Consider the following 24,161-nt stretch of genomic DNA (forward strand, 5'->3'; position numbering starts at 1 on the left):
GAGCTTGGTGGCGTTGCATGTTGATCTGAAGTGTTTCTTCCACCTTCCCTGAGGATAGTCTGGACACCTGTATTCCCCATCTGCATGTTCTGCAGCTCCTTTTTCCTTTCCCTTTTGCAGGTGCAGCCTATAGACATATGATATCATGTGTGTTGTCAGGTGGGTGATGCCTGGCACAGTTCCCTTTATGTCAGTTCAGTGTCTGACTCTCTTTCCCCTTGAGGTGAGGACACTTGCACTAGCTATTACTTAAAGGGGTTGTCCCGCGCCGAAACGTTTTTGTTTTTTTTTAACCCCCCCCCGTTCGGCGCGAGACAACCCCGATGCAAAAAAAAAAACAAAACTTACCTGAGAGAGTGCTTACCTGAATCCCGGCGGTCCGGCGTCTTTATACTCACCTGCTGAAGATGGCCGCCGGGGTCTGCTCCCTCCGTGGACCGCTGCTCTTCTGTGCGGTCCATTGCCGATTCCAGCCTCCTGATTGGCTGGAATCGGCACATGATGGGGCGGAGCTACACGGAGCCGGCATCCTGCACGAGAGGCTCCATTGAAGAAAGCAGAAGACCCGGACTGCGCAAGCGCGGCTAATTTGGCCATCGGAGGCCGAAAATTAGTCGGCACCATGGAGACGAGGACGCCAGCAACGGAGCAGGTAAGTATAAAACTTTTTATAACTTCTGTATGGCTCATAATTAATGCACAATGTACATTACAAAGTGCATTATTATGGCCATACAGAAGTGTATAGACCCACTTGCTGCCGCGGGACAACCCCTTTAATATCTGTATATATGAGCTTTTTGAGTGGGGTTTCTCTGTTGTTGGTGTGAACAGTGATGTGTTCTGTGTCTCTGTGCAGGTGGCCGGACATCTGGTGTATGAACAGTCCTGTTTCTGTGTGGTATGCATAACCTGGTGTGTTGGTGTGAACTGTGCTCTGTCTGTTTGGATCATTTACCATTAATGACGAGGCAGGTTTAGGTTCCAGCATGGGGCCATCCCTATCAGGATGATTGCTCTGCATGCAGGCAGGTTTCATGTGGAAGTTGTCTTGTGAGAGTAGGGACCCATGAGACAAGAAGGATCCTTGTCGGCGGGCTCATGGGCTTAAGTATCCTGGCCAAAATACAAACTAATACCTCATACTGTATCTATTCCATCTGTTTATGTGAGCAGGTATGCAAGGTGAGTGTTTTTGGCCGTTTGTCAGCCCCTGTGTTATGTCTGACCATGAGGTCCATTTGAGATCACTAGTTCACGGAGGAATGAGACGTAACATCTGCATCACTAATAGTATGGGGTTGCATTAGTGCCTATGGCAAAGGTCGCTTACCCATCCTGTAAGGCGCTGTCAATGCTGAGCAGTATATAGAGGTTGTCAAACAACATATTACCCATCCAGACAATGTCTCTTTCAGGGACGAACTCGCGTATTTCAGCGAGAGAATGCTAAACCACATACTGCATCCATCACAACAGCATGGCCTCCAGAAGAAGAGTCCAGGGGTGAACCGGCCGCCTGCAGTCCCGACCGTTCACCAATAGAAAACATTTGGCACATTATGAAATACAAAATCTGGCAAAGACGACCGAAAACTGCTGAGCAGCTAGAATCCTACATCAGACAAGAATGGGACAACGTCCCCTCCCAAAACTCCAGCAATTGGTCTCCTCACTCCGTCACGTTTACTGACTGTTGTAGAAAGAAGAGTGGATGCTACACAATGGCGGACATGGCCCCGTCCAACTTTTTTGAGATGTGTTGCTGCCATTGATTTCTAAATGAGGTAATTTTTTTCATGAAATTGAGAAATGTCTCCCTCCCCCTCCCCCCCCCCCCCTGATGTGTTCCATCTTCTATTGTGAATAATATTTGGTTGGATGAGATTTACAATATTTGCATTCTTTTTCCCTTTACATTTATTGTCATTTTACAGATTGTCAATACTTTTTGGAGTTGGGGTTATAGTTGTAGACTACTAATACCTGGTAACTCTCAGGTACATTTCCAACACAATGTTTCCAGCTCTACGTTACATTTAGGACACAGTTAATATCTTAGACTTTACCCTATGATCCATTTTCTCCATAGACCTCTGGAAATACAGAAGTCATCCTGTAAAGCATGACCCATACGCAGCAAATAGGTCATTAATGTGATACATGCACTTACCGCTACAAGCCTTTCTGTTACAGAGTCGTCCTTCTTCCAAAACACCTTCACAAATGTGGCTTTCTTCAGGGGGAGACTGGCATGTTCTGGTTCTGGTTTGCAGCCCACCACCACAGTCCCTGTTACAGTCCCCCCATGTCGTCCAGGCCGTCCATCCACCTGATGAGAGTAAGCAAAGAGATTTCACCATTTTCAGTCTCCGGTCAGATAAGAAGACAGTAAAATACACGCAGCTTTAGACTGGGCGAACTAGAGAGGATTCTGGGGACCCATCCTCCATCTGTACCAGATATAGGCTTAGTTCAGTAACATGTAAAGACCACCATCTTGAAGAAATTTGAAGACATTTCCTTTAGTATTTGTAATTAGTGAACTTTTGAAATGCTTGGTTCGTCCGCTTTGCCGAATTTTGGCAAAAAGTTTGGTTCAGTCCGAATTAGTTCGATCTTCACCAATACTCCTAAAAGAGTTTTCGAACACTTTCTAGAAGCCATGAAAGCCCTGTATAACACTCTGTTGTCACCCAGGAGAATATCTAAGGACTTGTGAGCCGTTTTAAGACAAAGGTAATGAAGAAAAAGAAGGAAAAGAACAAAGGAGAAGGCAAAAGAGGAGAAGAAAGAGAAGAAGAAAGATTATTTTCCTTCTTCTTTTAGCAGGTTCGGTGGAGACAAACTGCTTGAGATTCAGGCTCGCGCCAAACCGAAATTTTAGCAAAGTTTAACATTGAAAAGGGGTTCTATTGTTTCAGTTCATCGATCATTCCTTTAGATTTCAGTCACACCCAGAGCTGCACTCATAATTCTGCTAGATTTCTCTTAGTTTTCAATAAAGTCTGTTATTATAATTTCACCTCACCAAATAATCCTAAACCTTTGTTGGCACTGACAAAAAAAGCCTTAATACACATTTTTCCCACTTCATAGTGTATCCATGGCATAAAATATGCGTTATGCAAATTACTTTCAAGCGGTCTGATGACGGTTCCACATTCACAAAGTGACCCAGGCTTTTTTCTCATTCTCTCACCCATTTTCTAATGCTTGGACCCTTTAAGGGGTTGCACCACAACTCACTTTCATCAGCTGACCATAGGATAGATGCTTCTCTTAATACATCCCAGAATTGTGTTTGCCTTTTTGGCTGCTGCATCACATTGTTGACTCATGTTCAGTCTATGATCTATTAGTATACCCAAGTCTTTTTCACATGTGCTGCTGCTTAGCTCAATTCCTCCCATTCTGTATGAGCTTTTTTTTCATTTTTCTTGCCCAGATGTTGGAGTTTGCAATTCTCCATGTTAAATACCATTCTGTTAGTCACTGCCCACTGTTCAGGTTTGCCAGATTCTGACATCAAATACAGGATTCTAATCCAGGATGCAAATGGGAGATGGTACAATGCCTCTAAGGTGCCAGCCCTCCTGACCCATGTCTTAGATCTCTCACCAAGCCAGCCAACAACCTTCTGTACACTAATGAGGGGCAAAGACCTCTAAAGAGCTATCTGTACATGGTTAGGTTTTCCTTCTTGCAAAGACTCTGGCTTTGGCTTATATATACTTTGCAAGGCCTATTAAGAAGTCAGACATTAACTATTGGAATGCTGCCTAGTAGGTAGCACTCTATAGGTATTGTACCATCTCTCATTTGCATACCAAATTTCCCAGAGGGGCATGCATGGCCTAAGTCCCCTCTTACCCCTAATCTGGGATGTTTGGCATCTCTAGCTGGAACCGTGGATCCTTGGCCAAGGAGCATGGTGGGCATAGAAGAGCTCGGACCCATCTGTGAGTGTGGAAAGCCCATAAGATAGTTTGATACAAATTGGCATACAGCACAAACATCAAAAAATGGTAATTTCTACACTATGGCTGCACTATGAATTGAAAAAAGTATTTCTGGCTTCTCTTCTGAGCACCAACTGAGGCTTGGGGTTGAAATTAGGAAATGTCAAAATATAAATTACATTTTTTGTAACGTTTTGGATTTCTTTTGCTTCCTGTGGTATTTTATATAATCACAATTGGAATTCACTAAGAATGACATTCAATAACTGACAAAAGACTCGGCGGTTGTCGGTGGGCAGAGCAGATGGTGGCTCATTGAGTCAATCCATAATATTGACCCTGAAGAGTTCATTTATACTCGCCACCGAATCCAGCGGTCACAATCAGGAAGTCTTTATGACTTGTAATGTGATGCGATTGTCTTACAATGAGTAATGTGATATAATCACCGCATAGAAGGAACCACAAGGAAGAGTCCAATACAAATATCCATATAAACAATGACTGCGCGGTGTAGCAGAATAGTGAGTGCAGCTCTGGAGTATTATACAAGATGTAACTGAGGACTAGTACAGGATAAGTAATGTATGTACACAGTGACTCCACCAACAGAATAGTGAGTGCAGCTCTGGAGTATAATACAAGATGTAACTCAGGATCAGTACAGGATAAGTAATGTATGTACACAGTGACTCCACCAGCAGAATAGTGAGTGCAGCTCTGGAGTATAATACAGGACGTAACTCAGGATCAGTACAGGATCAGTAATGTATGTACACAGTGACTCCAGGAGCAGAATGGTGAGTGCAGCTCTGGAGTATAATACAGGATGTAACTCAGGAGCAGTACAGGATAAGTAATGTATGTACACAGTGACTCCACCAGCAGAATAGTGAGTGCAGCTCTGGAGTATTATACAAGATGTAACTGAGGACTAGTACAGGATAAGTAATGTATGTACACAGTGACTCCACCAGCAGAATAGTGAGTGCAGCTCTGGAGTATAATACAAGATGTAACTCAGGATCAGTACAGGATAAGTAATGTATGTACACAGTGACTCCACCAGCAGAATAGTGAGTGCAGCTCTGGAGTATAATACAGGATGTAACTCAGGAGCAGTACAGGATAAGTAATGTATGTACACAGTGACTCAACCAGCAGAATAGTGAGCGCAGCTCTGGAGTATAATACAGGATGTAACTCAGGATCAGTACAGGATCAGTAATGTATGTACACAGTGACTCCAGCAGCAGAATAGTGAGTGCAGCTCTGGAGTATAATACAGGATGTAACTCAGGATCAGTACAGGATAAGTAATGTATGTACACAGTGATTCCACCAGCAGAATAGTGAGTGCAGCTCTGGGGTATAATACAGGATGTAACTCAGGATCAGTACAGGATATGTAATGTATGTACACAGTGACTCCCCCAGGAGAATAGTGAGTGCAGCTCTGGAGTATAATACAGGATGTAACTCAGGATCAGTACAGGATATGTAATGTATGTACACAGTGACTCCACCAGCAGAATAGTGAGTGCAGCTGTGAAGCATAATACAAGATGTAACTCAGGATCAGTACAGGATTACTGGCTTCACACGGCAAATGTCACCTTGTAGCCTTGCTCAAGAAATGACTGCAACTACCATGCAGCTAAGTTGTACAACAGAAAATACGCTACGGTGCCTCCTCCCACTAGACTCCGCCCACCTCGGAGCCAACAATGTAACAGTTTTTCCAGAAGCAGAGAATTTTCTTCAAGCATGAAACTCTGAGATTATTAGCATAGTATCTAAAACACAAGTCTTCTCATAATCCCTTCACGGCAGCTTTGCATGATAAGCACCAACATCTGCAATACTTCCAGCAGACCCCACAACCTCTCATAAAATATTCAGAATTTATATGAACGCAACGCGGTAGAATTTACAAGCACAATAAATCTGACCTGGAAACCTGCTCTCTACAGCTGTAATAATAATTTTATTTCACACACCAATAATAAAATATGCAACTCCGTGGAATTAAAAGATCCAATAAATCTACTCCGCGGAATAACCTGTGAATCCTTTATTGATGCCGCAGGCTGAGATGGCGAGAAATAACAGGATTAACAGGGGCTGGAAGTTACCGGCCTCGTCCAAATTGGACTTGTGATGCACTCGGGCCGCTTCATTAAGTGGCCGCAGTCACTTGGTACTTCAAAAAATTCCATCAAAAAGTTCATTATCCACATTTTTTTTCCAAAAACATTCCAATCGATATCATTTTTTTGCGGCTCGGCTCATCCAGGCGACATAAACACGGCATGATTATTTATTTCCCAGCATTATTAAGGCACTTGCAAGTGTTTTAGTGCCTCTGGGTGGAATGAAGTCGTTCCATTTGTGGCGAGCGCGCCATCGCGCAGGTTTCCAGAGCCAAGAGTTTTATTTAATGTGATCAGATTATTTCGATGTTGTGGAGAACAGAATTCACGATTTGCAATTTGACACAATGCGGCTTCTATATTAATGTATAGTAGGGGGAGAATAAAAAAAGATGGCGATCGAATCTGTATGCAGCAAAGCATCATGGGCCTGAGTTATGAGTTAATATTCTTTAATGTTATAACCTATCCAGAAGGTAGGTGATAGAAGTCTGAGCGGTGGGGGTCTCACCCAGATTGAAGGAAGAGTCTGCTGCGCATGCGTGACGCTGCTCTAATGTTTTCAATGCAGCTCTTATAAGGTTGCCAACTGACCAGCGAACCACCGGCCTGGACGATACTTTACCTTTAAAGACCGGTAGAAATATTAATTTTTTTTACCGCCCATATTAATAGCCGGTAAAAAATAATTAGCTGGTGTGCGTACCTCTGGCAGAGCAGCAATGCTGTTATGAAGTTGCCCCAGTAGTAAAAATGCCCCCTTTAGTGGCCATAGCAATAATAATGTCCCCTTAGTGACCTCAGTAGTAACAGGACCCCCTCTAAGTTCTGTTCCCAGCTTTGAACTCACTCACTGTGGGAAGACGCTGCAGTGCTCAGAGATCCTCACTCCTTCCCCCAGCGTCTATGTTCCCGCATGTACGGCATGCTGAACAGACGCCAAGGGAGGAGTGAGGATGTTCTGAGTGCCGCAACGGCATCCCAATGGAAACTTCATAGTGATTGATGGTGCTTGATGATGCCCAGCTGGAGGTTCAGAGATGGGGAAGGAATTGTTGCTACTGGCATCACTAAGTGGGGGCATTATTACTACTAGGGCCACTAAAGGGGGCACAATTACTACTGAAGTCACTAATGGTGGCACCTTTACTATTGGGGCCACTAAGGAAGACATTATTACTACTGGGGCCATCAAGGGAGAGCATTATTACTATTGGGGCAAACTAAAGGAGGCATTTTTACCACTGGGGGCACTATTACTGCTGGAGTCACTAAGGCAGACACTATTACTACGGATGCCACTAAGGAAAGTATTAATACTACTAGGGCCAATAAGGGAAGCATTATTAATACGGGGGCCACTAAAGAGGGCATTTTTACTACTGGGACCATTAACAGGGGCACTGTTACAACTAGGGCCAGTGAGAGAGGGCATTATTGCTACTAGGGCCACTGACAGGGGGTGATTTTACTACTGGGCCACTACTGAGATAACTGGGAAAAGTCACATGTTGTGATAAACAACTCCTCTAACCACATCCAGTTTTGCCTTGACAGGTATTTTGGCGTGACAAAAGTAGCAACCCTAGGCCCACAGAAATGACTGAGTGTAAGTGCTTGGCGGACTTTATCGGTCCCATTGAAAATGAATGGAATAGCACTGTGCATGTGTGATTTTTACACTATGCCTGTGCCAAATAGCTGGCATAATATTGCTACAAGACTTACTGATACCGAATTCTGGCTTCCCTTCTGAATACACTACCCGCCTCATCCATTGTACTGCAAACCGTGGATACTTGTTGCTGAACTCTAGCTTTTCATCTTACTATGATTTCTGCCTCTTCCATTTGTATTGCAATTGAGATTTCCCGATAACGACTCCTGGCTATCCTGACTACTCTCTAGTGACCTGCACGGCTACTACACCCGTGGCTCCTATCCAACACTGGTAAGACGTTACATCTGCTCTGCAGGAAAGAAAGGACATTCTAATTCTTGATGCACTTTCTGCGCAAAGACCATGTCTGAATTTTTTGCATTGAAATGAACTAAACTGGCATGAGGCTCATCAGCACTTCCAAGGCTCAGTTTCAGATCTCTTCTGTGGATTCCGTCATTATCTTCAAAATTGGACAGAATTCGGTAAAGATCTGATGAGGAATTTGCATGGAATATGTGCTGGTTCTGTGTGAATTACAAGTCAAAGACGTGTCCTATACTTTGAGTGGAAACACATACCGTAGCCTATATGGCGCAGACTGGAAATCAATGTCACCGAAAGAAAAAAGAAGTGATATTTAATTTCTTGAAGCAGAATCCATGTTGAGATATCCACATGCGGATTAGCCCTATTGAATGGGACTAATCTGCGTGGGAATCTGCATCAGCTGTGAATGCAAATCCAAGCCAGAAATCGGAGGCTCAGCCTTTGGAATTCTGCCACAGATTACGTAGCAGAAAATATCGTGTGCACGCGCCCTGTTGGATAGAAATGGCTGTCATTAGTGGTTATGACTGAGACTTCACGCAAGACGACAACTCAAGGGAAGACACATGGAAGATGTTCTGACCTGAGGTTCTAACATGACCACTGACATTACCACCAGTCTATTCCTCCTACTTGGAGATGAGAGAACCTTCCAAAGAGTTTGGTTTGGCTGGTTCACTGAATTTTGTCAAAAAGTTTGGTTCAGTCAGTTTGAACCAAACTGGAAGTTCATAAAAATCTCTAAAACAATGATGATGGTGATCCAATGTAGGAGGATAAGGAGGAAAAAAGATGTGGCCATTCTTCTCTTTCCTTTTCTTCTTCGTCTTCTCCTTTTTCATTTTCACGTTCCGGAGGAGGAGAAGGTAGGGGGGAGAAACAAAAAGCATGGTGGTTAGAGATGAGCGAGCACCAAAATGCTCGAGTGCTCGTTACTCGAGTCGAACTTCCCGCGATGCTCGAGGGTTCGTTTCGAGTAACGAACCCCATTGAAGTCAATGGGCGACCCGAGCATTTTTGTATATCGCCGATGCTCGCTAAGGTTTTCATTTGTGAAAATCTGGGAAATTCACGAAAGTGATGGGAACGACACAGAAATGGATAGGGCAGGCGAGGAGCAACATGCAGGGCTGCATTTTGGGCTCCGAGGTCTCACTATTAAGCCACAATAGTGGCAAGAGTGAGACCCCCCCCCCCCCGCACTGTCAGCATAAATAGATCGTTCTCCTCTGCCACAGCTGTAACAGCTGTGGCAGAGAAGAACGATGTTAGCCCATTGAATTCAATGGAGCCGGCAATACAGGCAAAAAAAAAAAAATGTATACTCACCTTTCCACTGAAGCCGCAGTTCAGCCGCGTCTGGCCGGCAGCGGAAAGGTGAGTATACATTTATTTTTTTTACACATTTTAGGATGATTTTCAGGTAAGGGCTTATATTTTTAAGCCCTTCCCGAAAATTCATCCCGCGCTCGCCGGCAGCCCATTGCTTTCAATGAAGCCAGCTGTATTGCCGGCTCCATTCAATTCAATGGGCTAACATTGTTCTTCTCTGCCACAGCTGTGATAAGGGCCAAGAGGGGCTGAAGGAGTTAATATATGTTGTTTATCAAAATGAATATATATGTTGCTTATCAAAATGAATATATATGTTGCTTAACAAATCCATTTTAGCAAAATGAATATATTGCAAATATTTGTATGTGTACAGAACTCATGACTATTGAGAAACCTGTGGTTTCCTGTCCTCTTAAGGTCTACGCCTGACCTAGTGGAATCAGGAAAGTCACAAGAACAGATGTTCATAAATGTAGCAAGACATGGCCTAACCGCAAAGAAGTTGTCAGCTCTCTCTCTAAAAATAATGTGCTTGTCTAAAAGTCATGTGAAATCAGCTATTTCTTAAATGTCATATATCACAAGTTTTTGTCGAATGATTAAGTCATACCTTTTTGTCAGATGTATGTGAAATCACGAGGTTATTCCCTGTTTAGCCACACGTCCCGTCCTGCGAGAGGGGCTGGCTATAAAAGCCAAGAGATGCAAATAATAAACTCAGAGTTCATTGTTTCAACCATATACCGTGTGTAATGGCTCAATACTTTGACTCTCAAGAGCGCTCCTACGTAGGTCAATTTGGAAGCGGACAACATCACTGACCAGTCTGTTTGTGCAGACTAACCCTCGACAGTTCTTGGCGCCCAACTAAGGGGGCGGGGCTTATCTTTACGGGACATCGCAACCAGTAGACTGAAACAAACTCCTGGCCCGTTGACGTGGATACTGGATCCTGAGACCCCAGACTGAAAACACCGGTGTAGAGGTAAGAGCTTATCTTACTATTATACAGTCTGGATTCTTTAGATCTGTGTGTCTCTAACGGACTAGAGGTTGGTTGTTGCCTGTTTCCTATATTTTCTGCCCCGTCCATATTTTAGAGTGAATAAGTTTATTTAACTGTCCTAGACGGAAGAACTCACTCATTGGGACTTAAAGAGTCATGTTGTCTGTATTGGAGATTGAAATAATTGTTATTGTTATAGTCTCATTTCTGGCAGTCATATTGTTACTCTGGATCTGTTATAATATTACTAAAAGTTCTCTAAGAGGCGAAGTCTGGTCTCCCCTGAATCCTAGTGTTTGAAGTTGACCACGTTTTAGTTCTGTAAATCTATTCCGGGACAGGGAACTGTGTGTTCCCAGATAATCTCAGTGATTATCTTAGTTTACTGTGTGAAATATACGTCCTGTATACTTAGTGAAGAATAGTTGGAAGTGGTCAAGATGGGTTCTGAACAATCTAAGATATATCAGACTCCTATTGAAATAATTAAAGATAGAGAAGGGGAGGACATTTGCAGACAAGCCTATAAAGTTTACAAACGTATAGGCCTCAAGAAGGCGGGAACATTCAATTATGAATTTTGGTCACAATATGAGGATAAGCATAGAAAGGAAATAAGAAATAAGGGTTTGGAAAAAGGCATGAAGGCTATCCTGGACTGCTCTAAAACAGCAGAAGACGAACACTGGGACTCCGAGTCCCGAGGCGAGGGCATTTTAGTTTATTGTCCTATGGCCCGGCCACCAATAGACGTTCCCATGGAAACCCCTACGGTTCCATTAGTCCCTCCTGTCGTCCCGGCCGCTCCACCAATGTCTCCAAATAATCCCTTTAATTCTCTGTATCCCAATTTGCCACCCCTGCCTCCTACGTATCCACAGGCTACTGCCCAGATGGATACACCTCCCTACAGCCCTCAATCAGGATCCCCGGGCCCTGAAGTAAATAGAGGTCCGGCTTGGGACTGTCCACGTTGTGGTCAACAGAATGCCTGTTTTAGAGAACTCTGTACGGTATGTGGGACTCCACGTCGCAGGGACCAGTGTAGACAACCGGTTCCCTTATTCCCCGTTACAACCTCCACTACCCATTATAGAGAAACAAACAGACCGAGTCCACCATTGGGCACGGTCAGACAAGAGGACACTGACAGAGCCAGCAGCTTTCCATAGAAAGTTGGAAGTCATACAGAAAAACTACTCTGCCACTTGGACAGATATGGAATGTCTTATGAATGTAAAATGTCCTCTGGGCCTTTACAATAGTATTGCTCAATTTTGTGGTCTTGAAGATCGCCCAGATGACCCCCAGACATTACTTAGTGGTACTCAATATGTGGACAAGGTTAAGGCCTGGTTTAAGGATAAAGCCCAAGAGAGACGTACAGCCCTAACCCAGTGTAGACAGAACAAGGGCGAGTCTATTGAATGTTACTTTGGCCGTTTAGAGGAAGTTGGCAGAGATCTGGGTTTATATGACTGTCCAAAAGCAATACGTAATGCTGCTTTTTGTGAAGCCTTTATGCAAGGAATAGATAAGCGCCTGTCTGACCGCGTTAAAGCATGTACCCCCGATTGGCGACAGGCCAAACCGCGTGATCTATATAAGAAAGCTGTAGGATTTGTCATGGACACAGAAGACCACGCAAAGGGTGTTATGGTTAAACATTACACCATGGAGGGGGACACAGTCCGACTTAACGACCCCAGGCGGGAGACCCGTAAGTGTTATAACTGCGGGAAGACTGGACACTTGGCCCGTAATTGTAGGGCCCCTAAACGCACTAGACAGAACATGTCAGACGAAAGGGGGCAACAGGGAAGTACGGCCAATACCACATCATCCCGCCCACAGGGAAACAACGGGTATACCAATTACCAATGAAGGTCCGGCACTCCTTCCCCCGTGTCCCTTATAGTTACTGACACACGTGGGCCACAAATTTTTCAGCCTCTAAAAATCCAGGGGAAGGAGGTGCCCTTTTTAATTGACACAGGGGCCACTAAATCATGTGTCAGTACCTCACAAGTCAATGACCTTAGTATTCCCCTCTCAGACTCCATAGCCATAGCCGTTGGAGTGTCCGGTGAACCAACACCCATGCGTGAGACCGAGCCCATAGAAGTCTCCTTTCAAGGGTCACGAGTCCTCACTCGCTTCCTGGTGTCACCCGCTGGGGATTGCATCATGGGAACCGATGTGATGGGACCCCTGGGGTGCTGTATTCAGCTCCATCCTTCCGGTGAGGCTCATGTCAGTACCTCTGCGGCCGACCACCAGGTATTCTGTCTCATGGCAGCAGACTTGGTCACTCCGCCTCCTTCTTGTACTGTATATGTGTTGACTCCAGAAGATACACAGGTTCTCTCAGCAGTGCCAGAGACCCTATGGGCAAAAGGGAAGACAGACTTGGGCCATCTCCACGTACCCCCAGTCATGGTATATCTCAAAGATGGGGAAAAAGCCCCCATGATTCGCCAGTATCCCCTAGCCATGGCACAGGAAGATGCAATAGCCTCCACTATTGCAGAGTTATGTGCCTTGAATGCTTTAAAACCTTGCGTCTCACCCGCTAACACGCCACTCTTCCCGGTTAAAAAGAAAGGCAAGAAAGGCGAACCTGATACCTACCGGATGGTTCACGATCTAAGAGAAATCAATAAGGTTACCATCCTAGAGACAGCCTCCTTTGTTTTCTTGCAGACAGCGGGTGTAAAGCCAGTAAAGACAAATTACAGTTTTGCAAATCTCATGTTGTGTTTCTTGGTCACTGCCTAGGTCCTGGTACAAAACACCTCACGCCAGAACGTACCAAGGTGGTGGAGGACATGCCACTCCCCGCCTCCCATGCTCAGTTGCAGACATTTCTGGGGTTAGTTTCATATTGTCGGCCGTGGATTCGCTCTGCCTCCATGACCATGCAGCCTCTGTACGACTGCCTGAGTTCTAAGCCATTTGCTTTGTCTCCAGAAGCCGAGTCAGCTTTCCATCAGCTGAAAATACAGATCACCAGCGCTCCAGCACTGGGTCTGCCAGACTATGATAAACCCTTCCAGATGTTCGTGACTGAGATGGCGGGACATGCTACTGCCGTCCTCACACAAGAGCATGGTGACAAAAAGCGCCCTGTAGCATACTACAGTGCACATCTTGACGCAGTAGCCAGGGGTTCACCCTCCTGTGTAAGAGCAGTTCTGGCTGTACAAGCACTACTTGAGAAAGCTTCTGAGGTGGTCCTAGACTACCCTCTTGTGGTCCTCACGCCCCATGACGTACATGGAATTCTGACACAGGTGAGCCGTAGACATCTGTCTCTTGCTAGACAGGTCAAAATGGAACTTGCAGTACACTCTTCATCCAATGTCTCATTTCAACGTTGCACAACTTTGAATCCGGCCACCTTACTGCCATTAGGTGACACTGATTCAAATGGGGGAGTAAGCACAGGGGATCAACTTTTTGTCAATTCCCTAGGCGAAGAGGAAGCTTTTGACGCCGAGCACCAGCATGACTGTGCTGCTCTGATGGAGCAGGAGACAGCTGGATTTGCTCATGTCACAGATAAGCCACTCCTGAACCCCCACCTTGAAATGTTTGTGGATGGATCACGATACCAGAATGAGATGGGCAGATTTGTGACAGGGTTTGCTGTAGTATCAATGAATGAAGTACTGATAGGCCGCGCCTTGCCCCCACATATGTCAGCACAGGAAGCGGAGCTGTGCGCTCTGACCGAGGCCTGCAAGTTAGCCCGGGGAGTCACCGCTAATATCTACACGGACTCCAGGTACGCGTTTGGCGTTGCGCATGACTATGGGCCGATTTGGCGCGCGCGGAGCTTCCTAACAGCTCAAGGCAGACCGATAAAGAATGGTGAGGCAGTAAGTAGTTTAATGTCAGCTATCATGCTCCCGAAGCAGGTAGCCATAATAAAGGTAAAGGCACACACCCAAGGGGACTCCTTGGAAAGCAGAGGCAACGAGAAGGCAGACGGAGCAGCTAAGGCTGCAGCCCTGCTGGACTGGAGGGCACCCGTGTGCAGAGTTCAGACCAGGTCCTGCCCAGCGGAGGAGGATCCTGATCCCCCTGCCAAGGACCAGACCCTCTCTGTCCCACCACAGAAGGAGGTGGACCTACTCCCCTCAGGGCAAGAGCAGGAGCGCTGGGCAAGTGCAGGGGCAGTAAAACGAAATGAAGGTTGGATGATGGGTTCCCGTAAGTGTTTACCTGCGGCTGCCTATCCTAGTATGGCCCTTTTGGCTCATGGAAAGGTGCACGCTTCTCGTAATGCCATGGTAGCCCTGGTGGAGAAAATGTGGTACGCTCCGGGATTTGACAGGATGGCAAAGGCATACGTCAAGGCTTGTGAAATCTGTGCACTACACAACCCCGGTCAAGTAGTAAAGACCCCTCAGAAGTGCACTCCGCGACCTTTGTACCCCTTCCAGAGACTACAGATAGATTACATCCAGCTGCCCAGGTCAGGAAGGTATGAGTATGTCCTGATATGCATTGACCTCTTTTCTGGGTGGGCTGAGGCCTACCCGGTCCCGAAGGCCACTGCCCAGGCCACTGCAAAAAAACTTGTGTCAGAGTTAGTGTGCAGATTTGGGGTACCAGAGACCATTGAGAGCGATCGTGGTACTCACTTCACTGGTGAGGTAATGAAGGAAGTCATGTCCGCCTTAGGAGTAGAGCAGGCCTTTCACACCCCCTATCATCCACAAAGCTCCGGAAAAGTAGAAAGACTCAATGGCACCCTCAAACTTAAGATACAGAAAGCCATGGTTGAAACAGGAAAACCTTGGCCCGAGTGCCTACCTCTGGCACTCTACTCAGTACGGACCACGCCAAATAGGAAAACAGGACTGTCTCCTTATGAGATTCTCTTTGGCTCTGTGCCTAGGTTAGGACTGTATCACCCACAAGTTCTATCCCTGGGTCATGATAAAGTTACTTCCTTTGTGCAGGACTTATGCCAAAAGCTAAAAATAACGCACGACCTAGTTTTCTCTTCTATTTCAGACCCTGATAGTTTGGAAGGATCCCACTCTCTGAATCCCGGAGATTGGGTGGTGGTAAAGAGACACGTCAGAAAGACTTTGGAACCTCGCTTTGACGGACCATACCAAGTACTGTTAACCACTCCCACCTCGGTCAAGCTAGAAGGCAAACCCACTTGGATCCATGCCTCACACTGCAAGAAAGTTCCAACGCCTCAGCACCACGAGGGGGGTGGAGAGTAAGCCCAACCCAGGGTGGGGGAGGGGGATGGCAACCTGGACACCAGCATTGATAGTCTGGATAGGTGTATTATTTACCCTTTGTTTTCTTGGACTACTCTCTTTTCGGGACAATTCCTCATCAACTGTCAATGTAAGAAGAAGATGGACTGTTTGGGCGGAAGGACACCCCAACATGTGGGAATACTTTGCAAAAGACGTACTAAACATCTCCCACATGTGCATGCCCAACCTTCGGAGTGGGGAAGATATTTTACGGACTTGCTTACTGTCTATCCCCACTCCAATAAAGACACTTCGCGATATATATTCAATAGTGCATAACGATAGTGATGTGGAGGAGAGCAATGTTATTCAGGAAAATACCTTTCTTAATGTATATGAATATTGTTCCTATTGTGATGCGGTCACATACACTTTATATTTCACACAAACAAATGGTAAGAGATTTGTTTAGATTCAGGAAAACAATAATACATTTTAAAAAGTCAGATGTCGGCTGTGATCTTGGGACTTGTTCCGATCGCCATATTTGGGGTCAGGAAGGAATTTTTCCCTTTTATACAAGGATAATTGGCTTTTTCCTAAAAGGGTTTTCGCCTTCCTCTGGATCAACTCAGCCTCAAAATTTCCCATAATTGTCATGCTGTTGTGTATATATATAGTAATCAAAGTCATAATTTCTTGTGTGAGCAAATGTACGGCAAAAGCCTTTGCAGCCCCTTTGTAGGCCGTTAGCCTCAAAAGGGCGATAGAACTGGATCCTGTGTGTGACTTCCTGATGTCCAAAATGGGGGAATGATAAGGGCCAAGAGGGGCTGAAGGAGTTAATATATGTTGTTTATCAAAATGAATATATATGTTGCTTATCAAAATGAATATATATGTTGCTTAACAAATCCATTTTAGCAAAATGAATATATTGCAAATATTTGTATGTGTACAGAACTCATGACTATTGAGAAACCTGTGGTTTCCTGTCCTCTTAAGGTCTACGCCTGACCTAGTGGAATCAGGAAAGTCACAAGAACAGATGTTCATAAATGTAGCAAGACATGGCCTAACCGCAAAGAAGTTGTCAGCTCTCTCTCTAAAAATAATGTGCTTGTCTAAAAGTCATGTGAAATCAGCTATTTCTTAAATGTCATATATCACAAGTTTTTGTCGAATGATTAAGTCATACCTTTTTGTCAGATGTATGTGAAATCACGAGGTTATTCCCTGTTTAGCCACACGTCCCGTCCTGCGAGAGGGGCTGGCTATAAAAGCCAAGAGATGCAAATAATAAACTCAGAGTTCATTGTTTCAACCATATACCGTGTGTAATGGCTCAATACTTTGACTCTCAAGAGCGCTCCTACGTAGGTCAATTTGGAAGCGGACAACATCACTGACCAGTCTGTTTGTGCAGACTAACCCTCGACAGCTGTTACAGCTGTGGCAGAGAAGAACGATCTTTATGCTGACATATTTTTTTATTTTTATTTTTACACATTTTAGGATGATTTTTAGGTAAGGGCTTATATTTTTAAGCCCTTCCCGAAAATTCATCCTGAGATCGCCGGCAGCCCATTGCTTTCAATGGAGCCGGCTGTATTGCCGGCTCCATTGAATTCAATGGTCAGTGCTCGTTTAATCGAGACAAGTACCACGTGGTGCTCGTCTCGAGTAACGAGCATCTCGAGCACCCTAATACTCGAACGAGCATCAAGCTCGGACGAGTACGCTCGCTCATCTCTAATGGTGGTCAATAGTTAGCATTCTTGCCTTTCAGCGCTGGAGTCCAAGGTATAAACATGACCAAGGACAACATCTGCATGAAGTTTGGTCAGGTTTGAACATAGGACCCTAGATCTGCAAGACAGCAGTGCTAACTGCTGAGCCACATTCATTGACGGGCCACCAACGTTGTTTCAGGGCTTTTAGACAATGTTCAGAAGTTTTAGTTTTTTTTCCTGAACTTCCAGTTCCACAGAAATAAACCGCCAAAGCTTCAGGTAGCTGCAGAACTCAACTTTTAGCAAAGCCTAATCCCAAACAGGGCTCTACTGGTTGGGTTCGCTCAGCACTCGTCCTACTCACAGCTGTTGACGCCATTGCTACTTTTAATGAGAGGACAGTCCCTTCTTCCGCTGTCCATTAAGGTGTCTTCAGATGCTCTCAGTGAATGTGCATCAGAAACAAGGAAACGGATGACAATTTTTAATGGTTTGACGATCCCTGGAACTACGTGTGACCTTTTAGGCAGTGTCAAAATTTGAGTGCAATAACATACAGGTCTTATTGATCCTGGAATCAACCTTTCCCCTGACAGCGTTGAGTTATAAACCGACTGTTTCTCCTCCGTCCTTTATGAACGGAATGTAAAGAGATTTCAGAATTGCTCATCGATCCGAGCTGCGGAATCAAAATGCCACAATTTCCGGGTTTTATCTCTGCCTCGGCCTCTTCCAAATGAGCGAATCAAGGTCGTTTGTTCCTCGGCCTCATGAACATGGACGAGTTTCTTGCTTATGGATTGATTTTGAGTCTTTTTTTTGCTTATTTGACTTGACGTTGATGTTCACAACATGAAAACATTACGATCATTGATGAATCCTGCTTATTAGAAGAACGAGGACGTGTATCCGTAAGGTGGTACATGGTCCATGGTCATTACAGGCCGCAGTTTGGGACACTGGTGGCCAACTGGTTTTGCTGTAGGTAAATATCCTACCATGGTGTGCTAAAACTTTCAAACACTGAGTGACCCTCTATTAGAGCCCCCGGCCCGCTCATGATTGGCACTTCCCTGTATAGTAATTATCCCGTGAATCCACATCAGATGGGAAAATCCAGCAATCTGAGTGACTTCCAACAAGGCCGGTCATTGGTGCTGGACTAGCTGTGGCATCACTGTCAGCCGTGGGGGGTGTTCTCATGTAACGGTGTGGAGAGTATATCGAAAAAGGCTTAATCTAGGAAAACATCCAGCGGAAGGGGATCCTGCTGATGGAAACAACTCATCCCCAAGAGGGGTCCGAGGAGGATGTCAGGAATCATCCTGACCCACAGCCGATGCGCAGGAGCTGCTTTTCCATGGTCGTCCTGCATTTTAATATCCATTGTTTTTTTAGCAAAAAATATGATTCAGATTAGGAAATTCATCTTTGGTAAAATGTCAGTAAAGCACATTTTCACTAAACAAGTTCAGTACTCACAAGTCCCAAATATCAGTAGCATAAAGAACTAGTATGTATACTCTATCGAGCATTAAAGGGATATTCTCATCTCAGACCTTTATGGCTGATCCACAGGATATGCCATACAAGTCTGACAGATGCTCTGCGATTAGGGCTGTCACCTTTGTCACAAAAAATACTGGCCAAGGTAAAAGGGGCGTGGCTTATCACAACATATATCTATATCTCTCTTATTCTATTGGCTGCAACTAATAATTGTGGCCCCAGCAGTAATAGTGCCCCCAGTAGTAGCCCCAAAAGTAATGGCGCCTCTCTCAGGGGTCTTAATAGGAATAGTGTCCCCAGTGGTGGCCTCAATAGTATTAGCACCCCCAGATGTGGCCCCAATAATAACTGTGCCACCCTCAGTAGCCCTAATAGCAATAGTGCCCCAGTATTAGCCCCAATGGTAACTGTTTCCACCCCAATGGTTTTAATGGTATTAGTGTCCCCAGTAGTGACCTTAATAGTAATAGTAGCCCCAATAGCAATAGTGTCTCCAGTAGTAATAATGCCCCAACATTAATAGTGCCTCCAGTAATGGCCCGAATAGTAAAAGTGACTCCAATAATAATAGTGACCCCAGTAGTAGCCTCAATAGTAATAATGTCTCTGTTAGAAATAGTGCCCCAGTTGTGACCCCAATATTAATAGTGCCTCCAGTAATGGCCCCTATAGTAATAGGGACCCCAATAGTGGCTCCAATAGTAATAGTGACTCCCTTAGTGGCCTCAACAGTAATAGGGCACTCTCTAGCCTTCGGATTTAATCATATCAGGGACCCACACCTACTGTTTCTTAAGAATAGGTCCCTACCACTTCTGGACCGGCTGTATCTAGAAGTCTGAAGACACTAAAGCAATGGAGAAGGTTGCTTTGAAACTCTCTTACAAGTAAATGGGAGTTGTACAGCGAGCTGCACTGATTATGCAACTCCCGGGTTAGAGAAACAACATAACTCGCTATGCTACACAGTCCCCGGAAGTCCCATTCATTTCTATTGGAGCTTCAGAAACTGCCATGGCATAGTCTGTTTAGCGGTTTCCATACTCTGAGCCACCCTGACCATGGAGTACAGACATATATTCTCATCAAGAACATGAAGGGTCAAGGTGAAAATATCCCTAAAAGGGGTTTTCTGGGACTACATGATTGATGACTTATCCCTATGATAGTTGATCAGCAGGGGTTCACCTTTTGGCATCCCCACAAATCAGCTGATTGAAGAGTCCATGATGCTGGAGTGAGTGCTGCACTCTTTTCTCAGGCCAGTCACATCACATTCATGGGTCACGTGAGAGCAGCTCAGTCCTATTCAAATGAGTAGGACTGAGCTGCAATACCAGGCACTGCCACTATACAACGTACGGCGCTGTACCTGGTATGGACTGAAGTGTCAGCGGAGGTCACCAGAGCTTTGCTATTGGACTCTCTGCAGTCAACTACTGATGACCAATCCTGAGGACAAATCACCTGGAGAGGAGGAGAGAGGAGGGGAGCCGGCGAGGTGCAATGTCTCCCCAGGCTCCATGGCATTGCGGCCTTGGCGTATATGTGCCGGGCCCTTTGCCATTCAGGCATTTTTACGGCGCTGGCTGACGCACGTAAAACGCGTAAGCCGGGTAAATTAGCTCTTAGAATGCGGCGATGAAGAGTCAAGTGTTTATCCTTAAGAACATGGGTTTTTTTTAGCAAAGGTAGTAAAATGAATCTCTATAAACCTGGTATTGCAGTAATCGCGCCGATCAGATAAGAAAATTATGTTATTGGCGGTGAATAGTGAACGCTGTAAACAGAAAACCCCAAAACGATGGCGGAATGTGTGTTTTCATTCTTCCATCTCCCAGCAAAAAATGTCCTAAAAGTTCTACAACACGTTATGTGGCCCCCGAGTGCGGCCAGTAAGAAAACACACACAAAAACATACAACTATGTCAACATCTGCGTAACCACAAAGATCTTACGGGCGTAATCACAGGAGCAAGTATCGGTGCGCAAAATATGTGTGCGCATTGCAGGAGAATAGACCCTATTGTTTTCTATAGGTTCATTTACACCTTTGCACAAGCGGGTGTGTCCCGGGCCGAAGTGAACGGTCCTATCAGAGCAGAAAGTACAGTAAATAGCATGGCCTTATGAGTCTCCACACACCTTCTAGGGGTCTCCTTAAGGAGTGACGATTTCCTTCTGGACCCTGACACAGATGAGGGGCAAACACCCCGAAACAGCTGTCTGTGGATGGATTCTGGCTTGGTTTACAATTCCCAATCATTGCTCTACAAACTTGTATAAAAAGTCCTACATTTATTTGCAGGAATGCTGACATCCAATAGGTGGCACTGCAGAGGTATTATTCCATCTCCCTTATTTGCATATTTCCCAGAGGAGCATGCATGGCCTTATAAGTCTCCTCACTTACCTTCTTGGTCCACTCTCTAAGGAGTGATGTTACCCCTCCCCATTGACGTCACGGGCCTCTCACTAGCCAAGCCAGATCCTACTGCACACTGATGAGAGGCAAACACCCTGAAACGGCTGTCTGTGCATGGATTCTGGCTTGGTTTACAATTCCCAATCATTGCTGTAAAGACCTGCATAATGGGGTGGACAATGTTTTGCAGGAATGCTGCCTTCCAATTGGTGGCGCTACAGAGGTATTCTTCCATCTTCCTTATTTGCATATATTACCCAGAGGATCATGCATGGCCTTATAAGTCTCCTCACTTACCTTCTATGTGCTTTTCTTAAGGAGTGATGGTACCCCTCCCGATAGCGCAGTTAGACACGTGCAACAGCAGGACCTTTACACTCATATAAAGGTGCCCGGATGCACAAAATAGGCCGGCCACTAAAGGGTTAAAGAGGAAGCACCTGACATAATGTATTATTAATGGCGCTCTAATAGATTTATAGTCACATGGCACATGATTTCATAATACGGGTTTTTGAAGAATTCATTTACTTGGACTTGAAAGTTGCTCCCATCATGCTCCAGTTTTTATGTTGTCTACAGTGGGAGGAGCTTTCTGCTGTGCTCTCTGGCGCCCCCTGGAGAGTAATACACTTTGTATCTTTTTATTATGTAACAATGCATCAGCTCCCAACATGGCATAAAGGTAAAGGAAAACATCAGTGCTTTTCTCCCTCCCTTCTATTTTTCTGACAACCAGTCTGATGTACATTATCAGTTGCTCCGAGGTTGTCACTCAGCCGTTCCCAGTACTGGAGCAGCACATTACCTACTGTAGGTACATAGAGGCAGCTGCAGCATAACTAGTCAGATTCCAATGTGAGGGCAATGACTAAACTGGCTTTCAAACTCCTGAGGTTGACCACACATCAGGCTCCTCTATTATAAAGTGATTTTGTTTACTTTGGGTGTAAATGCCCTTAAATGATGATGTTTCCTCCCCACAGAGGATAAGCCTCCTCCGTGCAGCTGCTGAGACACTAAAGTTATAAGTTATGGATGACACTGCTCAGATTTGACAATGCTGCTGCGCCGCTTCCCAGTGTGCGTGAGCGATGGCGATGCTGAATATTGATCCGCGCCATAGTGACCTGTTCTCCAGTGATGTACGACGTCTCCGGCTGATTAATGTGCGATGTTCCATACCGTTTACTTTCTATTTTTCCAGTATTTAGAGGTTTTCGCTCCTAATCTACAGTTTATCCATGAATTACAGGAAAATCTATGCCTACAAAGGTATTATATGAGATGTAATAACACTGACTGGGGCTATACTACTATAGGGTAAAACATGTAATAATCATAGGGTAATGTAGTATTATAGTAGTTATATTCTTGTACATAGGGGGCAGTATTATAGTAGTTATATTCTTGTACATAGGGGGCAGTATTATAGTAGTTATATTCTTGTACATAGGGGGCAGTATTATAGTAGTTATATTCTTGTACATAGGAGGCAGTATTATAGTAGTTCTTGTACATAGCGGCGGTATTATAGTAGTTATATTCTTGTACATAGGGGCAGTACTATAGTAGCTATATTCTTGTACATAGGGGGCAGTATTATAGTAGTTATATTCTTGTACACAGCAGGCAGTATTATAGTAGTTATATTCTTGTACATAGAGGGCAGTATTACAGTAGTTATATTCTTGTACATAGGAGGCAGTATTATAGTAGTTATATTCTTGTACATAGGAGGCAGTATTATAGTAGTTATATTCTTGTACATATGGGGCAGTATTATAGTAGTTATATTCTTGTACATAGGAGCAGTATTATAGTAGTTATATTCTTGTATATAGGGGGCAGTATTATATAGTTATATTCTTGTACATAGGGGGCAGTATTATAGTAGTTATATTCTTGTACATAGGGGGCAGTATTATAGTAGTTATATTATTGTACATAGGGAGCAGTATTATAGTAGTTATATTCTTGTACATAGGGGGACAGTATTATATTAGTTATATTCTTGTACATAGGGGGCAGTATTATAGTAGTTATATCCTTGTACATAGGCGGCAGTATTATAGTAGTTATAATCTTGTACAGAGGGGGCAGTATTATAGTAGTTATATTCTTGTACATAGGGGGCAGTATTATAGTAGTTATAGTCTTGTACATAGGGGCAGTGTTATAGTAGTTATATTCTTGTACATAGGGGGCAGTATTATAGTAGTTATATTCTTGTACATAGGGGGCAGTATTATAGTAGTTATATTCTTGTACATAGTGGGCAGTATTATAGTAGTTATATTCTTGTACAGAGGGGGCAGTATTATAGTAGTAATATTCTTGTACATAGGGGGCAGTATTATAGTAGTTATATTCTTGTACATAGGGGCAGTGTTATAGTAGTTATATTCTTGTACATAGGGGCAGTGTTATAGTAGTTATATTCTTGTACATAGGTGGCAGTATTATAGTAGTTATATTCTTGTACATAGGGGGCACTATTATAGTAGTTGTATTCTTGCACATAGGGGGCAGTATTATAGTAGTTATATTCTTGTACATAGGGGCAGTATTATAGTAGTTATATTCTTGTACATAGAGGCAGTATTATAGTAGTTATATTCTTGTACATAGGGAGCAGTATTATAGTAGTTATATTCTTGTACATAGGGGGCAGTATTGTGGTAGTGGTATTCTTGTACATAGAGGTCAGTATTATAGTAGTTATATTCTTGTACATAGGGGGCAGTATTATAGTAGTTATATTCTTGTACATAGGGGGCAGTATTATAGTAGTTATATTCTTGTACAGAGAGGCAGTAT

At 44.3% G+C, this 24,161-nt stretch overlaps 1 protein-coding gene across 1 annotated transcript in view; it reads right to left on the bottom strand.

Annotated features, from left to right (window-relative positions):
* Window positions 1-24,161, bottom strand: part of ADGRB1 (adhesion G protein-coupled receptor B1) — a 651,809-nt gene that overhangs the window by 355,106 nt on the left and 272,542 nt on the right. The window contains exon 3 of the mRNA XM_066578727.1: window positions 2,174-2,332. Coding sequence (XP_066434824.1) covers window positions 2,174-2,332 — 159 coding nt within the window. The remainder of the gene's footprint in view (window positions 1-2,173; window positions 2,333-24,161) is intronic.

This window comes from Eleutherodactylus coqui, chromosome 9 (genome assembly GCF_035609145.1).
Source record: "Eleutherodactylus coqui strain aEleCoq1 chromosome 9, aEleCoq1.hap1, whole genome shotgun sequence".
In the NCBI taxonomy this organism is placed as follows: Eukaryota; Metazoa; Chordata; class Amphibia; order Anura; family Eleutherodactylidae; genus Eleutherodactylus; species Eleutherodactylus coqui.